At 46.8% G+C, this 27,655-nt stretch overlaps 3 protein-coding genes across 3 annotated transcripts; all 3 read right to left on the reverse strand.

Moving 5' to 3' along the window:
• Positions 1-1,798: 1,798 nt before the first annotated feature.
• LAJ45_07770 (uncharacterized protein) lies at positions 1,799-2,662 on the reverse strand (the record flags this gene model as incomplete). The annotated part of the gene is made up of 1 exon (XM_046117325.1): positions 1,799-2,662. The coding sequence occupies one exon, from the start codon at positions 2,660-2,662 to the stop codon at positions 1,799-1,801; it is 864 nt and encodes a 287-aa protein (XP_045969621.1).
• Positions 2,663-2,680: 18 nt separating this feature from the next.
• LAJ45_07771 (uncharacterized protein) lies at positions 2,681-3,370 on the reverse strand (the record flags this gene model as incomplete). The annotated part of the gene is made up of 1 exon (XM_046117326.1): positions 2,681-3,370. One exon carries the CDS (start codon positions 3,368-3,370, stop codon positions 2,681-2,683), a length of 690 nt encoding a protein of 229 aa, XP_045969622.1.
• A 15,538-nt stretch (positions 3,371-18,908) lies between these two features.
• On the reverse strand, positions 18,909-21,074 carry LAJ45_07772 (uncharacterized protein; the record flags this gene model as incomplete). Its single annotated transcript, XM_046117327.1, has 1 exon — positions 18,909-21,074. One exon carries the CDS (start codon positions 21,072-21,074, stop codon positions 18,909-18,911), a length of 2,166 nt encoding a protein of 721 aa, XP_045969623.1.
• Positions 21,075-27,655: the final 6,581 nt, after the last annotated feature.

Consider the following 27,655-nt stretch of genomic DNA (forward strand, 5'->3'; position numbering starts at 1 on the left):
TAGTAGTGATGGCGGGGGATACAAAAGATTTCGCCTATTGTGGCATTCGCTTTGTTGTGGCGTCGTGGATATATATAAAAAGATTCTATGGCATTGTAGTCTTTTGCCGTTAACTTAAACCGCGGTGTCTTTTAAAATGCCCTTGTGTGGTTTGACTTTAACCACCCTGTGGTTTAAAAAAAAGACTATGTGGTTATCTAGTTCTAGCTGAATTATTCTCGAAAACGCTTTGAATGCCAGCATACTCGGCGCATATCTTTATAAATCAGATCTCGCACATAATAGAAGCAAAAGTCCGTTAATTTAGAAACCTTACAACACGAGAAACCTTTGGGCACCGTTGCTCTGGCAATCTCATCGTAACCGAAGGTGTATGTTTGAGGTAGAACATCCGCGTCCGGCGTCGCTCCTGGACTATTCCCGCAGAGTCCCCACCTCGTGATATCAATGAGTTTAGACCGCCATCAACATATAAAGAATAGCTAAAGGGGAAATGTCCCGTATTCATAGAAAATGTCGTATATCAGTCTCAGAGAATAATAAAGGAACATTGACAAAGACATAAATCAATTTTCCGACTAATTGAAATCGCTCAATCGACCCCTTCAAAGAAATTATCCTCCGCCACATGGCATGACACACAAATTGCGGAGCTTTATTTCCTGAGTGTGGTACTTGTATTTGGGCAATACGGTAGTCAACGTCGTTGTACTAGCGGGATTCCGGCTCAGCATCACAGTCGATCACTCGAGGCGGGATCCCATCAGTTAATATTTTTTTTGTTTAACCCACCAATTGTATGCAGCCTATCAGCTATAGAAATATATGACAGGTTAATTTCTTTATTTATCTATTAATTCCGGAGAGTACTGCGGCGAGTGACGCAACTGTTATGACAAAGCCCTATAGCAAGCAAGCACAGCGCCGGAGCTTTAGACGACGGGGGGCAGTCTCTAGTGCCGCCAGGAAACAACTCAAGAATTGCATCCTTTTTACCACGTAATGTTTACTGTGGGAAATGTGTGTGCAAAGTGACCATTTGGGTCGGAGACCAAGTCCCGAAGAAATGAATCCACCCGTAGAAAGGCATCTGAAAAATGGATCTTTCTTAACTATTTTCTTGACATATTTAGAATGCATAATTCCCAAAGTAGCAGCCATATGCGAGGTGTGTACATACAATTCTTAGGTGCAAAAAAAAAACCGGAAAATAGGAGAGCTGAACCTAAGTTGTTCAGCTAAGAAAACCTAGAATTTATCACTCAAGCTATGAATGATTATAGTGCTTTCCCTATTTATTCTTACATCGAAGGAATTCGTGCGAATTATTAGGAAAAATACTTCTATTCCACCAAGTCCGGATTAATGCATCAGGGAAATGCATCAAACGGCCCTAGAAATGCATCCCCCGTCCCATTTCCAAACGATCTCCTCGAGAAACAAATCAAATGATCCCCTCGAGAAACATATCAAACGATTCGTTTCCAAAACTGTCTTTGTAGGGGAAGGCGCGCGTTGTTTGATTCATTTATCGACCTATTAGAGAGCTAAGGCGGACGAATTCCGGAATACTAACCAAATTACGGTTTATAAGGTAACTGAGGTATTGACTTTGATATCGCACTAACCGAGTTTTCAATTGACCACTACAGTACATGAAGAAATCATTTCATAGATCGTGTTGCAAAACAAAAGTAGAAAAATAATAGTAGCAAAAGTGAAAGTAGCAGGACAAAAGTAGCAAACAGGACCAAAATAACTCATATCTCTTCGAAAGCGAACAACCAGCACGAACAAGTTAGACAAGAGCCAGATATGAGACGCCGGCTCCATAACAATGGCTACCTTCAGATAAATTGAAGTGCCATTTAAATCCCTTATCTGATGCACAATCAACAAACGTCTTGAACCCAACCTCCTTTTGACAAGCAAAGTCGATCCAGTTCACCGCCAACAGAACATTAGGAGACTCAGCAAAGGCGATAGGGAAGGAAACATCACCATTGCACTGCAAGCCCGGCTCCCCTTCGATGTCGACTACACCAGAGAACGTACCGGCCCTGGAAGCAGGGTAGGCGATCCAGGAAGCCCCCCCTGAATACAGGATGGAATCGCCCCATGTGTCCACGTGGATAGTGAAGCCCTGTTTATCAATGTCCGATGTGTACACCTTGACACGTGTGTTGTGGCTTTTGTTGGCATGGACGGAATTTAACCAAACTAGGACAATAGGGGGCGAGTCTGCGAAGGTGCGTTCAAAGTCGATGCGTTTCGAAATTGCCTGCTCGGGCTGCTCTGATGACTGGATCTCAATTGTATCGAAGCTACCGACCTGAAAGTGCGGATCATCTGCAGCGACGTCGAGCCATGTGGCACTGGCTGCGAGCAGCTCAGTAGAACCCCAGGAATCCAAGTGAACTACAAAGCTATCTTCCGCAAGCCGGTCGACGTAGGCACAGATACGCAAGTCATGATTGGCACTGACATCGAGAGCAGTGAGTCCGATGGCAACTCGGGGAGGCGAAGAATACTGCGGAGTTAGAAGAACCTGCTCTTGGTTGAAAGGGATTGGCGGGCGTGGTTCACGTAGGTCGGAGATGGAGAAATGACTGGTGTTTGCACGGCTCCGCGGGTATACCCGAGCGATAAAGGTTTGGTCCATCCTAGAGAGGACGTAATTCTAGTCGGTGGAGAAACCATTCGTGGTGAGCTCAGCGGGAATTGCGTAAAGCATTATAGACAAAGTATCAAACTCCGAGTAACGCGTGGTTGACGCACTGTACCGTCGAAAGATATTCACATCGACCTGTTCTCGTGACCATCCTTGGGTTTTATAATAATACTGGTATACACGCTCAACATCCCAAGGGATGTTAGCGGCTGGACTTTGGTGTTCGTGGATACAGCCGAGGGCATGGCCGAACTCGTGGATCACAGTCCGCGAAAACTCGTAGTCCTGAGTGTTGTTGTCAAACCAGCCAAAGTTCATGGTAGCTTGGTTATCAGGTACTCTAAGATTGCCTGTTCCCACCCAGGACCAGGACCCGCTGCCCTGTTTAAAGCTAATACGAATTTGAGCGGGGCCTTCGTTCACGAAGCGGAGTCTAATATTGGCGAAGCGCATCCAGGTGTTTGCATACTGCTTGACCTTTTCTCTGACGAATGTGCTGCCATCCGTACCCATGAAACGAACATTTAACGTGATACCATTTTGCCAGAGCGTGTTGATGGGAAGCGCAATAAACGGCACATGCCCAAAGTGACGTCCGACAAGATTGCTGTCCGGACAGTCTTCGTAGGCTTTGGAGGATGAAGGAAACAGCTGTGTGCAGACCTGGAGGCCTGCAATCTGTTGAGTGGTCAAGGCCATGGTTTGTTGTTAGGATATATCAGGATGTGTAGGCTGGCTGGTAGTTGTGGTCGAACGGCGAGTCGACGGATTTATAACATTAACGGACGAGTGAGGATAGTAAGTATGAACAAAGCTTGACATGGAGGGATGACAACGGCTACAGACACGAATAAGAAATCATACATTAGCGCAATTTCTAAGCAGGCATTGGAAATGGTGATTATGCTTTCCACGGTATAAAAGTCTGTATCGCCGAGATCATCATCTGACAGGCGTCTACACAGCTACCTGACTCCGCTTTTAGTTACGAACAACCTTAAGCTCTTAGATTCAATTCGAAAATCAACGTAAAAGAATGATACTGATTAGTAATACACCATATCGACTGTAGTCTATGTTCGATTGCAATTGACTTAGCACCTAGAATGCATGTAGTGTTACCACCATCGACACAAATACACCCACGCTCAGCACATCATTGAAGATGCGCATACTCGCTGTCACATTTCCTGCAGCAATTTGTGATCTGTGACGATCACGGGAGAAGGATCATGCTTCCCGCGTCTTTCCCCACACTTCATGGCCTAGCATTACACTACATGTGCGAAGCTGCGGGTGAGACATGCGGCCTCGCGGGATGAAACCTTGTTTTAACGCCTCTAGATGACCCATGGACTACTAATTGCTTTTTCACCTTTCGTCCCCCGTCTAATGCTCGGGTGTCGCAATAAGAACTAGAACATGTAAGTGAAGAAACAGGGATTATTTGTATGGAGTGGCGCCGCACTCCTATACAAATAACCTCATTGCATGTTCTGGTTTTAACTCTTGTATGCTTGGGGACACCTTGAGCCGGAGTGTCAAAGTTGCCGAACTTCGAGGCTTGATGGCCAACCACCACAGCACATTAAAATTAAAATGACTCTGTAGAGTAGTAGAGAAATAGGTAAATAACACTGTAATAGAGCCCAATTAATTCTATCTGTTGTGGTTGTTGAGCTATTGAATTTCTAAAAGTTGGGTTTTTGGTGAGAGGCTGACTGAATGTCGCACTTCCACACCAACAATTACCCGATTAGGAAGTACTTTAGTACATAATTACCCGATTGGAAATAGACCACTGATGGCTGGCCAATATCTTGGCATAAATCTACTGTCTTGGCATTTTAAGTGCGATTTGGTGCTAAGTAATTACTAGACTAGGAAGGTGATCTTCACTGGGGACCAATGTCGTACCCTTCCGTCTCTAGGTGTCCCCAACCATACCCGAGTAGAGGCTTTTAGTTGAGCCCTGTTTTCCATTTCGGAGTGGAATGGAAACCCTACAGCCAAGACTCTATCCTGAGCGAGTTGAACTATTGATAAAAAGGGCATCTTGTAGATGCAGACCGAGAAATACTTGAGGACTGAATATTTAGCATCGAGTATCTACCAGAACGTGACATGTTAGGTGTAGAAGCAGACGCAACTTTAGCTGCAACAGTTTTCCCTTTACTTTGAAAACGAAAATTCGGGTGAACTGAAAGTCTCTAATATGGTTGGGGACACCTAGAGTCCCCAGTGAAGGTCGCCTTCCCAATCAAGTAACTACTTGTCATCAGCTAGGTTATGCCAAGATACTGGCCATGAACCAGTGATGTATTCCAAATCGGGTTATTTTATACTAGCGCGCCTCCTAATCGGGTAATTATTGGTCTGGAAGTTATGTGCGACATTTGGTCAGCCTCTCACCAAAAACCCAACTTTTAGAAATTCGATAGCACAACAACCACGACAGATAGATTAATTGGGCTCTGTTACACTGTTATCTACCTCCTCTTCTATTACTCTACGGAGCTATTTTGATTTTAATGTGTTGTGATGGTTGGCCATTAAGCCTCAAATTTCGGCAACTTTGACACTCCGGCTCAAAGTATCCCCAACCATATAAGCGAAGAATAAATACAAGTAAAGCCAACAATGTTATGATCAGACATAGGATCAACAGCATCTGGCTCCAATATTTCTTTTACAACCTCGTCACTTAGCTTCTTATTTTCTTAATATTTCTTGCTTGCTATTTTTTTTATTTTTTATTTTTACAAAAGGTCACGGGAGCTTAAACGCTCTAATAAAAATCTGGTGAGCTTTACTTATATCACACAGCCACACTCGAAGAAAGGTCTACATGTGATATATTGGTTACCTACTGGTAGGGTGCCATTCTTGCTATATGGCACCAGCGACTGTCGACCGATACCAAAATCGCTTAACTAACATCGGTTAACTAGGGTCGGGCTGCGATGAGTCCTCGGCTGAGGCGCAGAAAAGGGTTGATGTTACAGCCCTTTTGCAGATTGGTCGGTAGGTCGCCGGGATAGATCTCAAAGGGATGCAATCACCCGGGGTGTTGAGATGATCGAGAGCATGATACTTTATATAGTAAGCCGCTATCAGAGTTGCACCGAGAACGTAAGGTACTAAGTTTGTATGGTACGTTTTAAACGTCTGTTTGGATATTTTAATATAGGCCTATTTCCGCTGTGAGCCTCATGCCTACCCCAATCCCCCATATAGAAAGTAGTTTACCAGTTCGAAATTGTACCCTAAGGAGTATTGATTGCCCATGTGCACATTTGTTGAACACTTCTTAGACTGTTGAACGATGATCTCGACTTTGAAGACCTTCTCCCTGTACGGGGGTACGGCGCATGGCATGACACATACTGCGCGTGAGCGGACAGTTGCGCATTTGGGAGTCAGTATCCCAGTTACTTGGCATGCCAATATTTCAATTGAGTAATGAGGATACACAAGTATTTATCTAGCAAACTAAACTATCTACATCTATTAAGTAACTTCAAAACTCAGCGAGGGCTAAGTCTCCTTCAAACTCCTCCACCTCATAAAGGCCCTAGAGATGCAGAGATACAGAACACTGATATACTTGGGTATCTTATGTGAGTGGTTTCTTGCTTGTGATTAGAGAACAGACTCGAGTCTTGCAGAATGTTTTCAATCGTTTACCAGAGCTACAAAATGAACTGTTCGTAAACTGCGGTATAGTAGGAATATGAGCCCAGCGAGTGACCTTTTTTTTTTTTTTTTTAAATCATGTAGTTTTAATTGATTCTAGGTACAAAACTCTGCATGCAGTCATAGACTATGGCATAAAAATACCTCTCCCCGGCTAGAAAACAAACAAATATCACAACCCCAGAAGAACATATGAGATGTAAGGAAATGGTTACTGCGCTAACAAACTGACTAGATCACGATAAGGAAAACAACAATCTTTGGCGGCCCATATCCGACATAAGAGATTCTTCCTGCTGGTTTTCGATAACCTGTTGCCCTTTGAGGGTCTTTGAGGGTGTGGGGTTCCATGGTTTGGTGGAGGCGGTTTTGTGATGGCTAGGTGTAGGAGGGAGGGGAACTGAGGGCGCTTGACGTCTGGGATCCCGATAGGAGGGGTGAGATATGTTCTCTCCTAGGGAGGTTTGTTTTGGTGGCAGTGATGAAGGCTCCCAGAGCTAGTGTGTTGGTTTGGTTGCTCCAGATCTCTTCGAGGGTGCTGATTCCTGGGAGGAGTTGGGCGCGTTGGGTTGCTTTTGCTTGGCAAGAGAAGATGGCATGTTCGGTGATTTCAGGGCCTTCGCCGCAACTATCACACACGTCGGAGAGGTGGAGGTTGAGCCATGATTTGTGGCCTCTAAGGTAGCTTTTTTGGGCTCTCATTTGATGGATTCGAGTAGCCGTGAATTTATGTAAGTCCATGAAGAGCTTAGGGCTTGTGGTGAGAGGGAAGGAGTAGTAGGAGGGTGTTGGGTAGTCTTGTGCCCAGTTATTCAGCATCTGTTCTTTGGCCTGTTTTGGGAGGAGTTTGTGGTCGGTTCCGCCTGCGATTGGGTAGGGGAGGAGGGAGCAGAGGTGTTCGATAGGGAGGTAGGCCACACCCTTCGTTGTCGTTGAGTTCCACTTTTTGGGTGGGTTAGGGCGGCCGTGTAGGAGGTGTGTGTGGGAGGGAACCCTATCGGGGGTCAGGGTAGAGAAGGAGGGGTGGCAGCGTCCTATCACTGGGTTGTTGAGGGGGTGAGCGAGTAGGACGCGGATGGCGAACTTTGTTTTGAGGTAGTGGATGTAGTTGGTGAGGGGGGGGGCAGTGAGCTTCAGCTCAGAGGACACGTTCGTTGGTTGCCCTGAAGCAGCCGGTGGCCCATCTGAGTACTGAGTTCCAGAATTTGTTAATCGCTTTGAGGGAGCTGATGGGGGTTAGGACGGATGCCCCGTATGTGAGCATTGGGCGAATGGCACGTAGGGCAATTTTCCTACAGTTGGATGAGGAGAGGCCTTTGCCGGGGGAGGAAAATCTCTGGAGGAAACCCGAAGCTGGCTTGGGCGGAGGCTAGGCGGCGGATGAAATGGACGTTTGGGTTGAAGTTTGGGGATAGCCAGAATCCGACCCATCTGACTTGATGGCCTGGGTGGAAGATCTGGTTATCAAGGGTGATGGGGAGAGTGCAGGTTGGCGCCTTATCTTTAGGGGTTCGCCAGTGCATGAGTTCGGTTTTTGGGATTGAGAAGGTGGTGTTCTGGGCGGCCGTGATGGCTGTAATCGCCTTGAAGTGTTCTTCGAGTATGTGGATGTTTTGTTGGTAACTGGGGGAACCCATGGTTATTGCAAAATCATCGACGTAAGATAGGGTGAGCCCTGGGGAGGGGTCATGTAGGTGGAGGATGTTCATGTATATGACGAAGAGGAGGGGAGATATGGGGGAGCCTTGGGGGACGCCCACCTGGACAGGGGTTGGGATTCTTGGAGAACCTTTGTAGAGAAGGGTGATGTGCCTGTCGGAGAGGAACGATAGGACCCAGTTAATGATGTATGGGGGGGTAGCTTTGGCAGCGAGGGTGGATGCAAGGGTGTGTTTGACGACGTTATCGAAGCCTCCCTTGATGTCGAGGAATAGAGTGGAGACTTTCAGCTTGACGTGCTGCATGGCTTTAGTATCATGGAGGAGGGTAGTGACTGCATCTGCTGTGGATAGGCCGGCTACTGATACACATTGGTGGGGGTGAATGAGGCCTACTGCTTTTGCGATGGATGTGAGGCGGAGAGTGACGATCTTCTCGAGAATTTTGGAGAAGGTCTGGAGGAGGACGATTATTCTGTAGGAGGTGGGGAGGGTGTAGTCGGCTTTGTTTGGTTTCGCCAGAATAACTCCGTTTGCATTTTTAAGTGAGAGGGGGTGGTACCCGCATTTTAAGAGTGGGTTGAGGAGCGCAGGGATGATGTGGGGGTTGGCCTTATCAACCCCTTTCCATACTGAATAGGGGATGGTATCTGGCCCAGGGGCTGGTAGGTTGGAGGAGGGGAGAAGGGTGGTTCTTACTTCATCGGGGGTGATGTCAGGAACGTGAGCGAAGTTGAGGGGGGGGGGAGAACCGGTATCGGGTCTGGGCGGGAAGAATGCCTTGACGAGGTTCTGGTTCAGTAGTGCAGGGGTGGGGGAGTTGGGGAGGGATGGGACTCTGTCTTCTGATCTTGTTGCCATCTTTTTGAGTTTCCAGACGTCGCTGGTGGCTGCATTGGGCACAAAGGAATTCCAGTGAGTGCGTTTTGCATTTTTGATTGCGTTGAAGTAGGCATTTTTCGCCGCTTTGACTTCGAAAGGGGGACTGAGGCCTCTTCTGAAGTCGCGGTGGACGGAATGATAGATTGTCCGGAGTTGGGTGATGTTGGGGTTCCATCAAGGTTTCGACCATTTGGTGATTGTTTTGGAGGGGGTGTGGCCCTTTAGGGTATCCGTGAGCTTCTGCAGCGATTGTTCGAACCATGCATTGAGGCTTGTCGATAGGTTGGGGCTGGGGACTGTGAAGTTCTGGAGGGTGGGTTGGAGGCTTGGCCAGTCTGTAAGTTTCCAGTTGGGGCCAATGATGGGGGTGAAGTCGAGCCCAGCGAGTGATCATTAACCCGAATTACACATTGGGTGCGGATCCGCAAGGCCAATCACGGGCCATACCGGGCGCGCTACATGCAGTCCGGATCACAATATATCCGACCCCGCTATGACCCATCCACAAGTACATACTTTCCAAACCCTCTCGACGACAATCATCGACATTCTGCAACGACAACGGATGATGCCAGATATTACGGTGCGATATCTTCTGAATAAAATGATTTCATCCACCCACAGCGTATGACATATTGCAGCTCAAGATGACTAACTACCTACTGTAGTGCGCCCGAGATCGATATCGGCGACTATTACCCCTCTCTATAGCTACTAGCAACGTAAACGAAGCAATTGATGCATTACCGATTAAAGCGAATTGAGTAATTGAATCATTTGATTCATTTACCGAAGAGGCCGTTGGTAAATGACACAAGTGTTTCATTTACTGCAAGTGATGCATTTACAGAATGACATTTTGTAATACATTAAGGTAGTATTTTCTGTACTCATTTCGCCCGAACTGCACATTGAAGTAGCATTTTCCCTGCACATTTCCATTATATTCCGGTTAATCATGCGTAAACCTATAATTGTTCTATTGTTTGGCGTAAGTCATACAGTCTAACAAGCTTCTGGGCTCACCTCTCACTGCTAGGACTTATTTTTGCTGTTCTTTGGCGAACAAATAATTGACCGCCTAGAACATCCTTTTCAAGACTAGCTCGGTTTTTAATGTGTAAACAAAAGGGACATATTGAACTAAAGGAGTCATTTACTGATTCGATTACACATAGTCAATTTGTGACATTTACTTGTGTGGCCATGATTCGTTTACCGGATTCATTTACTTGCGCCGTAGGGCGCCTGCGCGTGGTGATATGCAACCGGAATTGGTTACGACGAAGTCTGGTTAATCACAATGTGAACGGATGCTGCGCGCTTTTTTGCGCATAATGTTGTACGCTGTGAAATAAATGGCTCGCTCGAATAAGTAAATTTTAATGGCAGTGAGTGATCATGGGCATGGGGCCAGAATTGATTTCATCTGTTTTGATATGCCTTTGGAGGCCTGCTGTTGTTCTCTCATGAACCATCTGTAATTGTCTTGTAACTAACTACGTTTGTAATGGCCTGCTGGGTCACAAAGACGAAAGTAGCACTATGGCAATACGTAATAGCAGAACAATATGATTCTATTAAGGTCCCGAAGGTTCGGGAGGATATACTCGCGACCAGCGGCAAGAACCCGAATATGCAGCTACAAGTCTTTGGTGTATTTTTGACTTCTACTCCAATGGAAATTGCAGATTAGGACGTGCATTTTCGGGTTCTTGTTGCTGGTCGCGAGTGTACCTCCCGACTACAACATATGCGGCTAGACCTACTGGTTACTTCCGCTCGCTAGTCCGAAAGAGGTCTAGCGCCGCGTAACAAAATTGTTCGATAGATTGACTTACATACTCTACCAGCCATGGAAATGAATCATTTGATTCGTTTCCCGCCAAGGGAATTTTGGGACGCTTCTTCTTCGTTTGTATATATTGACCTGGTGCTGTATGCACAAGTATTATTTCGTAGTTTGAACGTCTACGTGTTTTGGCCAATGAGCAAGAGCTTGATTGCGTTATTTATCTCCTCTTGTTTTAATTCGTCAATACCCTGTGCCCGATTGCACTCCATCGTGGTCTTTAATCTAGGCTGCATCGATACACTCCCTACACTCACCAAAAAGCAATACTTATTGCGATACAAAGCGAATAACTGAATCAGTACTTGTAACCGTTCTCCTCTGGAAGCTAAATGCGTATAGTGATTCACCGCTGCGCGTGTGCATTGGCGCTGTCATATACTCCACTCATAATCTCATGTATAATGTTTTTAAACGGGACTAGCTCTTGATATGGGGCACTAGAATGTTGCCGCTCAGCCGTACCTTGGCGATATGCAGACACAAATAGTGATGGGCACGAGCCTAGCGAAACATTAGTAATGGTTCGAGAAAGCCGGAGCTTGGTGATTTATATGAGAGTATATCCCCATCATTCATCCTGAATACGAACTCTATATGCCGACTTACTGTAAGATCAATGTTTAGGTATAAAGATGAGAGATCAAGCCTGGGATCGAGCCTAGCTCCATGGCTCAAACACCTCGAACCTTTGTCTCCACAATCGAGCCAGTTTGAGCCCTACCCCGGGCTCGTCTTGACCCGGCTCGTGCCCATCACTAGCTGCCGCATGCACCATGTTTGAATGCGAAGTCATATTCCTTGCGGAAGAGCTTTTTTTTTCCACCGAGTAGCACAAATTGTATATTCGTATTATCTCACAGTTTTGGTATTTGAGTTAGTATGACTTGATTTGTTAAATAGCATGAGTTGATTACATTAGCCATCAAGAATCGAATCGATTGCAATCGTGCATCACAACTTTTATGAGGGCGATGTCCGACCAAGTGGCGGTTATGCCGTGTCACCAAAATATTAACGAATTAAACAAAATAAAAATAAAAACGTGTCACCGAAATCTTGATTGATCACTCGGTGACCGGTTGTCTCATGTCCCAGCATCATGGGATATCACTCGGCGGTCGACTGGTTCATGCACTGTCACTCGGTTCATGAGTGATCACTCGGCATTGCTGCACTGAGTTTTTTTTTTTTTTTTGGTTTAATTCATTAATTGCAGCCGCACTGACTGTTTTTTCTTTGAATTCATTAATTTCATCAACTTCCCCCACCTCTCACACATAGCACAACTAAAAAGTAAAAATAATAAAACAATAAATCAGTATAATTAAAACCTTGTGTCCTTCACTTTAAACGCTGTCTGGCAATCCACCCCACCCAAGCTTCATTTCTCTTCTTTCTTCTTCCTCATTTTTGCCCCTTCCTATGTACCGCACTGACGGGGTTTTTTTCGTTGACCGATAAAGTAGACTGACTTGGCTTAGTTTGATTTGCTAGATTCCGACATTACGGGACTGGGAAAACTTACCCAATACGCAATATCGTTCCCAATTGCCAGATAATCGCAATCCGGCCCTAGCACTGTATGTTACACTGCAGCAGAAGATAGCGGTGTTGATTAGCAGCTGCAATATCATAGAGGGTACACCACTTGTAATCCATTCAGGTGAAGTCCGGGGATGGTGCGTTAGGTGAAGGTACAAACGGAAGACCATATATATGATATAGAACTCGCATGGCAGGCTCGAACGACAAAGATAGACTTTTCGTGAAGGGAACACTTACAACTGGACGAGTCCGTTTTTTCCCGAAGGCTGACGGTCCTGAGTAGGCTGCTTCAACAATGCCCCCGGTCTAGTAAGGTGACAACGGGCATCGCCGGACATATGCATATGCCTTACAGAAATCCTCACGTAAGCCCGACGAACTCCCACTTGAATTCCCGGACTGAGTGTGGGGAACAGTCAGCGGGCTCGGAACCTTCAGAACACATGCTGAGAAGACCTGAGCTTTTGACAAGTACTCGCGAAATGGCTCGAAACGCTGGCCGTCAATGATCACACGACAAGATATAATTCCGCCAAACGCTATAAATGAGGGATGATGAATAAATAACTGCGAATTGAACGAGAATAGCAGCTGAACTAAAGCTAGACCTTTCGGAGCACAGATGATTTCTAAATTCGGAAATATTCAGGGGTGGGGACGCTGGTGTTGGGTCAATTACCTGGCAGTGGAGCCAGTAAGGAAGAAACCGGGAAAGACTTCTAGAGCGTCAAAATCTACTTGAAGTAACTTGGGAGGAAGTAGTCTTTGTTTGGCTAGTATATAACTAGCTAGCTCACGTAGCCTGTATCTCATCGGCTGTAAAAGCAGTTTTGTGGGTTAACCATAGTGATGGGCACGAGACGAGACGAGACTAGACTTGGGGAAGTCTCGTCTTGTCTTGTATTATTTGGACTAGGTCTTGAAACTCTCGAGACAATGGTCTAGTCTCGTCAAAGTCTCGAGACTTTTAGTCATGTGATTTCGTTTCTGGGAAACCTCTATCATCATGATAGTTAGTGCGAATTAGGAGTTGGTTTTCTTTTTTGGAACTCGATGAAATATTCAACTTTTCTTGGAACCATGGCTGGGAAGCATATTTAGGTGTGGAAATAAAGTCCAAAACGTCTCAAGACTTGTCTCAAGACTTTCAGACCTAGTTTTGTCTGGTCTTGGCTTGTCAACCCTCAGGTCTCGTCTTGTCTTGCTGAAAGTCTCGAGACAACTTGCCTCGTGCCCATCACTAGTTAACCATATATCGAATTATTTATAACTGGCAACCACGCGTGAGAGGGCCCGGGGGGATATGAATATGAGATACAACACATTGCACTCGTCCTGTATTATGTGGATTTGATTTCTATTTCTAATATTTCTTACTCCTGGTTACTTTACCCAAGATTTGGTGCGCAGGTATCCCGAATCTGCCTACAGTCGATAAAGACCAGGATATCTACCAGGAACACTTTTTACTGTTTAAAAAGGTGGAGACAAAATAACTGAAAACTAATAACATGTAGCAATAAGCATTAATCAAGCCAGCTTCTAATTTAGTGAATATTTAGCATTCTATAGCTTTGTATCAAGTCCGGTAGTCCTATGGTATGCAAAGAACTTTTCCCCAAAATACTACCTAACCCTAACCGTAATTGCATGCAATCAATGAATTAAAAAAAAAAAATCTACCTAACCCTAACCCTAGCATGGGCTAGCCCGTTCACACCAATGGATATTCAGCATGTACTTTCGCTGTCTGCTGATATGTCTGAGGGGCATAGATGAACTTTTTCCGGTCCTCTCTTTCATGTCTTCTTCAGAGCTTGGTTGGTTGGGAGATAAAAACTCAAGAGAAATTCTAGTACGACTGAGAGTGGGGCTTGGGCGTGTGGCCAAAGGTCGGTAGAGGTTCGTGTCGGAGTTTACAGATATAGGATATCAATATTTGCCCATTGCATCTATCCTGGGGTCCAGGGTTAGGTCTCAGCATTCACTCGCTCGCATATAGACAGCACTGAGAAAAAACGATTCCGGCGTTTACAGTTCCCGGGTGTAGTCACCGGTAAAAACGATCGTGCTTTCGGGGCGCAGAAACCGCCTCCCCACCCCTCCCGTCCCTGCCTCATTGCATTCCTTCCCTTTCTTATTTCCCACATGTATATCACCTCGCTGCCCGTGAGCGGTATTACGTCATTCCCCCTAGATAGCTGTTGCGGTGACTTACTAAGTTGGTTTTTCTTGTCCAGTAATTTGCTCTCTTCCGCACTGCGGCATGGAGTGTACTGTACTTCCCTGATTTTGCGTGCACTTCCTGTCATGTCTTGTGCGTACATGCCGGGATGTGTAGCTTCGTGCTTCTCCCTCTTTCGGCCACTCTTGGCAAGGAATATGTACATTCAGCGTGTTCTTCAATTCCTACCCCATTTTATCATAAAATGTCAGCCTCGCTATCGCTCCCTCAGACACAGTAATTCTGAACGTATACAAGTAACATCTGTACCCCCACGTACAAGGGGCAGTACTAGCAACGCATATTATATGCCTCACATGCTTTTGGAGCAAGCTAAAGGGTAGCAAGACCAAAGATCCGCTACCCTTCGCACTCTCACCATTCTCCACGCGGCAAATGTAATAAGCGACTTTGCGAGTACTTACAAGTAATAATAATAACATACGTAACACCCAAGCGATACACGCATACGATCTCGGTCGGAGAGAAAACCAAGCAGTTAAATCCACGTGACCGACTAACGTCAAAACAAGCTTCAGGACCTTATTGCCGGGTAAGTGCATAGCGCGGGAGCTAGTGCAGTGGGCCGGCCCGCGCCGTTCCCATATCGCCCCACTTACTCTAGATGTGCTTGGCATATTTGGTGTAACGCAGCGGTGTGTGTGGTGCAGCTAAGTGCGTGTATTGCTTACCAGCAAAAGAACCAGAAAATGCAAGTGACGGAAACAGGGACTATTTGTATGAGAGAGGTTGATCTTCCGGGACCTGCTGCGATTTCGCGCCAGAAAAGCGACGGAATAGGCGCATTGCACCTGACGGCGGGTGTGTGCAGTGGTTACACCGCGCATTGTCCACCGCTCATACGAGATCGGAAAGCCACAGAAGATATTACGGCCACCATCTTGGCGTGCATTAGTATAGCTGTTAACAGGGTTTGTCGTGCTTTAGCGTACGTTCTTGTAGGCCCTAGCCGCATGTTCGGAGAAGCCCCATGAACATCTGTAACACAAAATCCAGAGTACTAGGATGATCGCACATTACTATTCACATGCTTGTGGCAGAGCTGTGGGTATGTCTCATCGCCAGCCCATGTTTTGCGGTTATTGGCATTCTGCTGGTCGCATTCCGAGCCCGATCTAACACAAGCGCACCAAATAATGTCGGGATATCACGCAGGCGCATACCTTCGTTCCCGACCAAGCGAGTTCACCGCCTACGAAGTATGCCTTTACACGGAAAACCTGGCTGCTAAATGCGCAAAAGTGGAATGGAAAAGCGCGCAAAGTGGAATAAGGTTCAGACTGCACATTTTAGCTCTCTCTCTAGTATTTGAGTGTGTAGTGGCTACATCGGCCTACTACACACGCAAGACAATGCCACAGTACCACGTCCACCACACTGCGGAAACTGCGGCGATCACTGTCGGCATTCCCACTACACCGCCATCTATCATTTACGGGTCAGGCCACAGCTACTGTACCATGACGTATCACAGCACCTCCGATCAAGCCTAACCCAACGCCTGAAATAGGCATAGTCCTCAGCACACCACGAGGAAAGAGGTGATCTGCCGTTCTCACGATCTGGCTCAGAGAATAACTTGTCTTGATCGCCGCCTTTCCGTACCACCCACAGATTTCCCACTGTCAACCACAGAATATCACTCGCCCCAGCCAATCCCAATCAAGTAGGATCTTGTTTGAACTCCAAGCATAGCTGTCAAGGTCGTCAAATAAGATAACTGTTTCGCTTAACCACAGAAGCCATGTTTTAGTTTGGTGATGACCGCACTTCACTGGAGAAAGTTTTGCTATTACGGACCAGATGTCTGCAGTGTTCAAAACACTGATCCTGTTACCGATAAAGGAGAGTGTAGAGGGGGGCAAGCTCGATCAGTTTGGACTATCATTATCAATAAGAAAGAAGGCACCACATGTTCGGGAGTGGAACTTGATAAATATTAACCGCTTATCAAATGATTGTAGATTTTATTGATGTCTATTTGGAGGAAAGCGGCAATGTTCCTAACTAGGCTAGGGATGTTTCCTAATAGACCACGTTTGCAATTGACTAAAAACATCCTACATTAATATTACAATAGTCTTCGAATCAGCATTGCCCAGAGTAACCTGCCATGGTTGAACCGAGTTGGTGGTTAAACTACATGTATACTTAGTATTTACCCATTTGAATTCGTGTACCGTGACTTCGCGGAATAATGTATGGGAAGACCATCTAGTGAGAGCTCTCGAGAGGCGAGCGCACCCGCAAGCCACTACTGCATCAACTTAACCAAACAGCCTCTTCCATTTATATGGTCTCTTCACAAGCATGAATACCTCCAGATTGCCGGTTACCGTTCGCAATATTGCGGGATGTATGTAGGTAGATGCAGAGGGATGGCTTGAGGGATAATGTACGCTATGATATTCCACCCCCGGTCAGCCTGGATAGACACAACACAGGATACTCTTGTGTATATAAGTCTTGGATATGGACGCTATATTTCAGCTATAATTGTATCTATTGATCCGAGTGATACGCTGTGACGCGAGTGACCACCTATGAGGCTAATTTGGATGCTACTGAGGGTTGTCTACGTTTAACCATAGTCGTTCCTGGTTCGACACCTAGTAGCCTGACATGGTGGTTTATGGACCGATTGTAAACAACAAATGCACACCGAGCGCATTGCCTTGGCTGACCATTAGCCCGATATGTCGCTATTGCTCATCGACCCAGGTTTGGCATTGTCGCTCAAACAGTTATATCTATGCTTTATTGGTTTTATTTCTGTCTACTAATAGCCTATATATCGGGGTTCAATGTCAAGGTGGCGAAAGAAATGCTTGAGGTCTAACCATTATGGCATTTATAAGGTTTGGTGAGGATATTGACACTCCACATTACACTCCTAGACCTGGACGGAAGAGCGGATACGCGACACATTATGGAATCCTGTTTAATTGCCCCATCAGGGCTTGGAGTTTGCCTCTGAATGGAGAGTAGGCTATATAGCAGGGAATACTAGATATATTTTGGTATTATTGGTAGAGATAAAATAGTGAGTTAAGTATGTCTTCCTTTCCAATGTATATCTCAGCAATGCCATAAGTTTCAATCTCGTACAGCTGTCTGTGTACATGCGCTACCCATCCAGGAAGATCACTCATCCAATAGCGTTGTCTAAACGAACTGGTTTTCCAAAGAGATTTCCTGGGAGGAGTTGTATTTTCTTCAATGAACTGGATTTGAAGTTCCCAATCAATTGAGAAACGAGTAAGGGGAATTCAGTTCATCCAGGAGGTTATTCCTTAATCGATTTATTTCACGGTCGTAGCCGTAATATAGAAAAGAGTGATAGCAACGAAATTTTGTACCCTGGGTGTCAATTCCACTGAATACGAATGTTATCAGCGATAACTCACCCGCAAGCCCTAGAGCATGGCTCGCCTAGCTAACGTCCCAAGAACTACCGCTACTTGACCCGCTAGCAGAGTTGTGACCGATGATACTTCCTGGGCGAACTGAGGATGTCCCCAGACTTCCTCCATAGACTGGAGAGCTGGTGGGAATGATATTACTTAATTGAAAGTATGCCTCTAATTCCTAAACCGAACAGGACGAAGACCCGAGACTAAATGGGGGATGCGGGCAAAGGAAGTAAAGGAGGTGCTTTAGTGTGGGGGTCCGTTGCATGACATGCCGTCCGATGCATGACGGATTTGTTTCATGAAAGGATTTCTCCATCTTATTCCATCAACAACTTCAAATCTAGCTTGTTGGGGCAGAGATCAGTCCATGAATGAATCCTCCTGTGCGAACAAGTTCAGTTGCAGAAGCTACTGGAGGCAATCTTCCTGGGTGGCTAGAATAGTTCAAACCGTCTTTTACCAGTTGATACAGTTGGTTCAGTTCAAAGGTACTTAATTGCTAGTTCATTGGGTTTTTATATTCACGAACACCGGCTTGAAGGTTATACACAGCATGGTTCGCCGTTGAGAATCGCCCATCGCTGGCTCAGAACACTGCTATGAAGTACTTATACCTCGCTGCGAGGAGACACCTCTCGTTAAGGAAATTTAAGACTACAGAAGACACCAGTCAAGATCAAACTAATGTTCTGGACGAATAAGCAAAAAGAACTTTGAATTATTCCGTTTAACCAAAACTATAAGAACCATCAAGGTCATGTTTCCATTTTTCTGCATGTCTTCTAATCTGGAGAAGGGCTTCAAACTTGATCCCTGTAAGGAACAAGAGTCTGGATAGGGTGACATAGATTTCTCTGGTATCCGCTGGGTGATTAAGGAAGAGCTCAACTATGCTATTAAGCCCTCGCCTTATCGCGCGATCGAGTACGGTAAGATCCTTCTCTTACTTGGACTTTATATTTGACTCGTGGCTAAGCAGCATCTCAACCACTGACCCGTGTCCCTTCGAGTAAGCGCAGCCAAGTGCCGTCATCCTTGCGTTATTCATGGCTTCGATATCCGCCCCGTGGCTAAGCAGTACCTCTACCACCTCCCGATGTCCGTTCCAGCAAGCGCGATGGAGTGCGCTATAGCCTTGCCTATCCTTGGCCTCTATATCCGCCCCGTGGCTAAGCAGAACCTCTACCACCTCCCGATGTCCGTTCAAGCAAGCGCGATGGAGCGCCGCCGCCCCAGCATCATTCTTGGCTTTGATATCTGCACCGTGGCGAAGCAGAACCTCTACCACCTCCCGATGTGCGATCAAGCAAGCGCGATGGAGTGCCGCCGCCCCAGCATCATTCTTAGCTTTGATATCTGCACCGTGGCGAAGCAGAACCTCTACCACCTCTGGTTTTCTGTCCCCGCAAGCGACATGGAGTGCGCTATCGCCTTGCCTATCCTTGGCTTCGATATTTGCGCCGTGGCTAAGCAGAACCTCTACCACCACCCAATGTCCTTTCCAGGAAGCGTGATGGAGTGCGCTATGGCCTTGCCTATCCTTGGCCTCTATATCCACCCCGTGGCTAAGCAGAACCTGTACCACCTCCCGATATCCGCCGAAGGAAGCGCGATGGAGCGCCGCCGCCCCAGCATCATTCCTGGCTTTGATATCTGCACCGTGGCTAAGCAGAACCTCTACCACCTCCCGATGTCCGTTCCTGCAAGCGTCATGGAGTGCGCTATTGCCTTGCCTATCCTTGGCTTCGATATCTGCGCCGTGGCTAAGCAGTACCTCTACCACCTCCCGATGTCCGTTCCTGCAAGCGACATGGAGTGCGCTATCGCCTTGCCTATCCTGGGCTTCGATATCTGCCCCGTGACTAAGCAGAACCTCTACCACCTCCCGATGTCCGTTCCAGCAAGCGTCATGGAGTGCGCTCTCGCCCTGCCCATTCTCGGCATTTACATCAGCCCCGTGGCTAAGCAGAACCTCTACCATCTCCCGATCTCCGTTCCAGCAAGCGTGATGGAGTGCGCTCTCGCCCTGCTCATTCTCGGCATTTACATCAGCCCCGTGGCTAAGCAGAACCTCTACCACCTCCCGATGTCCGTTCCTGCAAGCGACATGGAGTGCGCTACCGCCTTGCCTATCCTTGGCTTCGATATCTGCACCGTGGCTAAGCAGAACCTCTACCACCTCCCCATGTCCGTTCAAGCAAGCCTCATGGAGTGCGGTCCCCTCTCCAATGTCTCGGGCGTTGATATTTAGTCCAAGCTCAAGAAGGACCTTAGCCACAAACGCACGCTTACCCCCCAAACCGCAATCCATCGGGGTTGTCTCTACTTTATCTTTCGCTTTGATATCTTGATAAAGCCCAAGCACAAAGTCCTTACCCTCCCCTCCCGACACAATATGAAGTGGGGATGCTGGCGAGTGGATATTTAGCCCATTTGGGATAAGGAGATCAAGAACCCTCCAATTTTCATCTTTCACCCCTTTCATGATGGCGGTTCGACCATCCTGATCCTTGACTTTTATGTCACCTCCACACTTCAGCCACCATTTGAAAAGAGTTAAACTATCAAGTACGTTCTCAAGGCTCTTCGAAGCTACGAGTGTGGGGTATACTGCACTCATTCGCAGGACGACGTTCCAGGGTATGTAGTTGGCAATGGTCTTTGCAGTCTCCATATCCTTGTGCTTCAGAGCAATCTTGAGGCTCTCTGCGAAAGTTGCCGTGAGCAAGCTTGGGAGTTCGGGCGTATTGGGCTGAAGCGTGACAACCTGGGCGGATGTTGTGTACCAAGTTGGATTATAGAGTTCTTGCGGAGAGATAGGCAAAGAGTAAACAGAATAGTTTGATACTTCAGAAAGGCTGATGCCTGAGAGTACCGACCATGATTGTTGAATTGATGGAGCGGAGGCTTGTTCGGCTGGCGGCCTGGGCTTATTTACGCGCTCTACTAGTGCCCGCCTGTATATCCGACTATTTCTCAGGGTGACTTCAAAGTTCGTCCTGACTGAAGAGAACGAAACCACACTTCGCATACTCGTGACACTCCCTGCGATGCTGGCCCCTGATGATAAGGCGGATCCAGCTGTGACCGACTCGAGCTTATGTGCCATTTCGGCGTTGATGCGTACCAGTTCTGCTACCTGCTTTTGTAATTCATGCATGCCATTCAGAGCCTGTTCTTGCGATTCGCTACATCGCCATCACATATATCAGCTTATGAAGGTACATGGAGGCTGTGAATCTGGGGGAGATAACTAGAGAAAGTATGTAGGAGAAGTAAAGTAATTGATCGTGTTGATTGTGCTAGCTAAGGGGGAATGCCCCGTATTTATACTAAGGAAATGTAGTACAAAAGAAATACAATGAGTCATAGACGTGTGAGTAATAGAATGACTAATAGGAGAGTGAGTCATACGCCGATGACAAATACTATAATGAAATGATGAGAATCTTCCAGAACTATGAAACGTGCCGAGCGCCCTATTTCAAGACTTCCCCTCGTGAGCCACAGTGAATAGTAGAAGAAAATAAAACATGTTTGCCTTTATCCAAACCCTTTGTAAGTAAATCCGCCACGTTCTCGTTCGTAGAAATATATTCTAGTTCAAATAATTCATCCTCAAACCGTTCCCGAACAAAGTGAAAATGTACGTCAATATGTTTAGACCTTTTATGAAAGACAGGATTTTTAACCAAAGAGAGAGAGCCGTTGTTGTCGCCTCGAAGAATAAAAGAGAGATTCGGTTTTCGTTCCAGCTCGTGGATTGCATTCCTTAACCAGATCAGTTGTCGACTGGTGTCTGAGAGGGCCATGTATTCCGCTTCTGTTGTGGAAGTGGCGACAGATCGTTGCTTATAAGAACGCCAGGAGATAAGAGCTTCCCCTAGCATAAAGCAATGGCCGGTGAATGAGCGGCGATCGTCGATGTCGGAGGCATAGCTTGCGTCGCTATAGCCTATGAGTGCAGTTGGTGGCGTTTTGGCATAGAAGAGTGACCAATCGAGGGTACCCTTGAGGTAACGGAGGACGCGATGGACTGCAGCTAGATGGGCCTTGGTGGGACAAGAGGAAAATTGTGAGAGCATGGTGACGGTGTAGGCGAGATCGGGTCTAGTGCCGATTACTGCATACATGAGTGAACCGATTATTGACTGATATATTGTTGGATCGTCGATTTTCTCAGCTTCCGTTCCTTTTTGGAGGTGGACGTTGTTGTCGATGGGTGTTGCCACAGGTCTGGATTCGTCGAAGCCGTATTTGATAAGTACACGCTTGAGATAGGCTTCCTGTGATAGGATGATGCCAGTCTTAGTGTGGATCAGGTGGATTCCGAGTGCCCAGTTGGCTGTGCCAGTTTCCGTCATTTCGAATTCAGAATGGAGGAGGAGGCTGACGCGGTTTTTGCGTTCAACGCACCAGTAGAAGATGAGGATATCGTCTACGTATATTGCGATGACAACTTCCCCTGTTTTGTGTATGAAGACACAAGGATCGAAGTCTGCTTTTCTGAATCCTATTTTGATTAGCGCTTTTGAGAGGCGGGCATACCATTCCCTTGATGATTGTTTGAGTCCGTAGATGCATTTGATTAGTTTGCATGCTTTCCCGGGAGTGGGATAGCCTGGAGGAGATTTCATGTAGATTTCTTCCTTAAGTTCGCCGTATAGAAATGCGCTTGTGACGTCCATCTGATCGCATTGGCCGCCGGTTTGAAGGCAGCGAGCGAGGAGTAGTCTGATGGATTCATATCGAGTGACGGGGGCATAGGTTTGATCAAAATCTTGACCAGGGACCTGTGAGAAGCCTTTTGCGACTAGTCGGGCTTTGTACCGTATGGGGTTGCCATCGGGCCCGAGTTTGATTTTGTATACCCATTTGCAGTCGACCAGTTTGCGGTGATCCGGTGTGTTGACCAGATTCCATGTATTATTCCTTGCGAGTGAGTCGAGTTCAACTTTCATAGCATTCTGCCATTTTTCGGAGTCAGGACTGTTGATCGCTTGGTGATAGTTTGTTGGTTCTGTTAGGGTAGTGTCATGGTGAATGTTGTGTCCGTATCTGACCGGAGCTTTCCGTTCCCGTACTGGGTTACGTCTCGGTTGATTAGTATCTGTTTCATTATCATCATGCGGGGTACGTTCAGTGGCGGGCCTCGTATAGCCGGCCCCCACTATACTTGCGTGGTCTTCCGAGTCAGTGTCGGAGAAATGTTCCATGGTTTCGCGCATTATTTGTTGGTTGATCATGTCGTCGTCACTTGGGTCGTCGTCGTATATTCTATGTTGTTTTGGTGTTGACGGACATGAGGATGGTTCTTGTTTGATCTCGATTTGTTTTGGTTTAGGGGGTGTGTCGGTTTTTGTTTTGACTTCGATTTCTTCCCCTACGGATGTACCTTTAAACCTAACATGACGAGAGAGAACTACTTTCCTTTGTGATGGTATGTAGACGCGACAGATTTTTTCAGAATCTCCGTATCCGCAGAATTGTCCCGTTATAGCCCTAGCATCCAGTTTTGTTCCAGCTGGTCGTGCTTCGACGGGTATGTGTATGAACATGGTTTCACCGAAGGATCGGAGGTGCCCAATAAAGGGTTTCTTGCTGGTGAGTGCTTCGTATGGTGTCATGTTCGGGAGTGATTTGTGCGGGAGTCGATTTTTGACGCGTACCATGGTGTTGATCGCTTCTGCCCATAGATTTTTTGGGAGGTTGTGGTCGAGCAAGGCGGATCGTGCCATTGTTGCTATAGTCCTGTTAAAGCGTTCTGCTGTTCCATTTGACTCATGAGAGTAAGGTACAGTGAATTCATGCTTTATGCCTTTAGAGGCGAAAAATTGTTGAAGGTCATTGGAGATGTACTCGCCACCGTTGTCGCTTCGAAATCGTTTAACCGTTTTGTCCAATTAATTTTCCATGTATGCGATGTATCGTTCTGTGGCAGCTGCTGCATCTGACTTCTTTTTGAGGAAGTAGAGGTGAGCGTACCTGGAGTAATCGTCGATGAAAGTGATATAGTAGCTGAAACCGCCCAGAGAAGGAGTCGAGAACTTGCCGCTCAGATCTGAGTGTATTAGTTCCAGTGGTTGTTTGGATTGTGATTCGGTGAGAGGAGCGAGGTGAGACTTGGTTGATTTAGCGAGTTCACATGTGTTGCATGTTTCCATGTGACCAGATGTGGGGAGAGATTTGGGGTCGGCGACCATGGTGCGAAGCCGTGAGAGCGAGGAAGCGGGGAGATGTCCGAGCCGTTGGTGCCAGTCATAGAAGCTGCTGGCGGCAGAGAGGTGTGCGCATGGTTCCTTGGTTTCAAAAATATAAAGACCAGTACTATTTGCGTTAGCGATCCCGATGATTTCCTTGCTGTTAGGTTTGTAGATGGTAAAGCCGTCTTCCGTCCCAATTGTTGTGAATCCCTTCTTAGCGATGCAAGACCAAGACATCAGGTTGGTATTGCCTAATTCGGGGATCAAGAATACGTTCTGCAGAGTGATCAGGCCATGTGATCCGTTGATTGTGCAGTTGCCGATTCCGGTTATCTGGAGTTTGCGACCTCCTCCAACAGTAACTGTTCCAGTATGGGGAGTGGGGTCGGTAACCAGCGTTCCGGTCATGTGGTTGGTCGCACCAGGGTCGAAGATCTATGCCTTGTTGTCGGTAGTGGAAGGTCCTGCAATGAAGCCAAAGTAGTCTTCCATGGTTATATCCGAGGTGTCATCTGAGAAGTTGGTAAGGTCGAAGTCAACCGGCATTGTGAATACATCGGTTTCTTCGAGTGCGGGAAGGCCAGAAAGATCGGGGATCCAAGAGAGGTCAAGTTTTGTGTGAAATGCAGTACCAGACGCGACGTTGAGATTGCCAGATGCAGCGGACTTCTCCTTGTCTCTGAAAGCTTTGAGTTTCCGGCAATTTTTGTGCGTGTGGCCTTTTGCATATTCTCCATTCTTGGTGCACCAGGTGCATGTAACGTCCCGATTTCCTGTTTCGTTGTTACGTGGCCTCCTGACTCTGTTGTTGTTTCCATGTCCTGGGTTTCCTCGCCTGATTGTGTAGGCTTCTCCAGCCGCCTGTCCATCGTTGTTGCGCCGTGAGTCCAGATCCAACAGCTTTTCGTAGACGTCATCGAAGGTGACGTTGGGCTTGGTTTGCAGGTTGTCAACGACTGATTCGAGGGATTCGTGCCGGAGTGAGAGGAGTAGGAAGGATGCCTTCGCTTCTGAGACAGATGCGAGTTGGTGAAGGTGGTAACCGAGTGGGTCTTTGGTCTTGTCCGTAGAGTTACTAGTTCTAGTGAGGAGAGATGACCAAAGAGTGTTGAACTGGGTTAGATGTTCCTTGATACCCTTGTCGGGTGTGTACTGTAGTGTGACGACATTGGCGAGGAGCGAGTGGAGGGAGGTGACGGTTTTCCGATCGAATCTGTCCTCGAGTTGAGTCCAGAGGTGATGAGCGGTGTCGGCCGGTGTCAGCGTGAGAATAACTTCGAATTCGATGTTAGATTGAAGGAATACAACTGCAAGGTTGTCCTTTTTGTCCCAGTCGCTGATTTCTTCGGCGTTGTCGGAGGTTTCTTCTTCGTCTTCTTCAGCCTCAGCTACGCTTCCTGATGCTTGTGGTGCCGTGGTAGGTACAGTAGTGGTGGTGGTTGTCAACACGGGACGCTTGCTCGAACCATTGACCAAGTTCCACAGATCGTGAACTTTCAACATGCGGGTAGCAAGGTCCCTCCATACCGTGTAATGGCCTTGACCATCCAGCTTGCATGGGAGTGCGGGAATTTTGATGCTCCTCTCAGACATGATTGAAAGTGAAACGAGAAAGTGTACTTTGTGGTAAAAATGGTGAAGAGTGTGTAAGCGTGAGTGGTCTCCGGGCTCATAACCTAAAGAAAGTATGTAGGAGAAGTAAAGTAATTGATCGTGTTGATTGTGCTAGCTAAGGGGGAATGCCCCGTATTTATACTAAGGAAATGTAGTACAAAAGAAATACAATGAGTCATAGACGTGTGAGTAATAGAATGACTAATAGGAAAGTGAGTCATACGCCGATGACAAATACTATAATGAAATGATGAGAATCTTCCAGAACTATGAAACGTGCCGAGCGCCCTATTTCAAGAATAACAGGTGCAAGGGGGTAGTGTCACACATACCAGGTGAGGATCGAAAGCATGGAATTTATAGTGCCCTTGTGGTTTTGTAGTCTTTGAACAAGGTCTACCAGGCTGGGCTTTGTGATCGTCCACCATATCCGTTGGAGTGACCTTGAGTGTAGGCGTTTGACTTCCCTCTCGAATTCCGAGAATGTGATCATGCATCCCAGGAGCACTATCACGACCTGATCCAGGTCAATCATCGACGCCCGGGCAATATTCATAGAGTCCGGTTGAACGTATTTATCCAGTCGATAGAGAATAAATCGAAAGTGATGTATTTCTTCATAAACCGTCCCGGCATAATCATAGGCTGATTTAAGCGCGCCAAATAGCTTCGCTACCTCAATGGAGGCGGTAAACAACCCAGCGATGGATGCGGTGACTGAAATGGGATCCATGGCGTTGCGTTTGAACTTTGCGGTCTAGGGCTTCTCTGGTGCGGAGCTGATGATATTTGGTGTGTTGTCGATGCTGCATTACATAACCTAGGCGGGGCCACACATGTGGGCGAGGTCCAATCAAAGGTGGTGACCAGAAACGAAAGAAATACGCCCTGATTGGACATTGCCTGAAAATTATATCGACATACATACGTTACATCAATATTTCTCTCCCGTATCCCGAGTGGATGGTATGTTTATAAGGTAGAAGAGATAATAACCTGCACTGGTATTTATACTGACCGTTCACACTGGCAAGGGACGTAACTAATATAAGAAGGATACGTTGTTCAATCCCAGTATGTATGTGTTTACTCTACAAATACATTATTAAATCGTCCTAGATATGGCACAGTTTGTGGCTGAAATTCTCTTTAAGCTCTCCCAGCTTGGCATGGACATCTTCGGATCTCAACCGTTTACTAGGCTATTTATTACCGCATCAAGGTTCTCCTCGTGTCCCATGTGTTTAAGTGATGTTCATTCGCGTCCAGTGTAGGAAGTACACGTATGGCGCAATGACTCTCCTTGACTGTTCTTTACTCTACCCGCACATACTGTTACTTTTATTTGCTTCTTCTCCTCCTTTTTCAATCACGAGTTATCACCGTTGCTTTGCTTACCTGTTCTTTTTATCACGAGATCATCTCAGCACCAAAGGCTCCTGTGCTTTTTTCTCTGCTCAGGTACCCTCTAGGGACATCCTTTCCCTTGCTTTCGGCAGCATCCTCATTGGCTTAGACAGTAATATCAAGCTGGATTAGCCCGTCACCGCGAATGTCAGATCGGGACTGGAGACCGGTGCCTACCGTGATACATCCAGGCTCTACCGGGGCGGCAACATCAGGGGGATCCGGAGGTGAGATTATATCAGCTTATCAGATCTTTAGGAGAGGGATATCATGTCATATCTCACGATTCTTTCACCAATCCTCTTTACCCCAGTGAGCTGATTGTGATCGGTAGTAGCGACCTAGTTATTCTTAATTTGCACAGCTAAGCACTCGACCGCCAAGACGCCAAGATGCGCCATACCCCCGCTTATCGCTTTTCCCCACCACCCGCCACGGCGGGTCTACTGCGTTTCCCTGCTAAGCG

Source organism: Morchella importuna (assembly GCF_003444635.1).
Source record: "Morchella importuna strain M04M26 chromosome Unknown Morimp01GS025, whole genome shotgun sequence".
Taxonomy (NCBI): Eukaryota; Fungi; Ascomycota; class Pezizomycetes; order Pezizales; family Morchellaceae; genus Morchella; species Morchella importuna.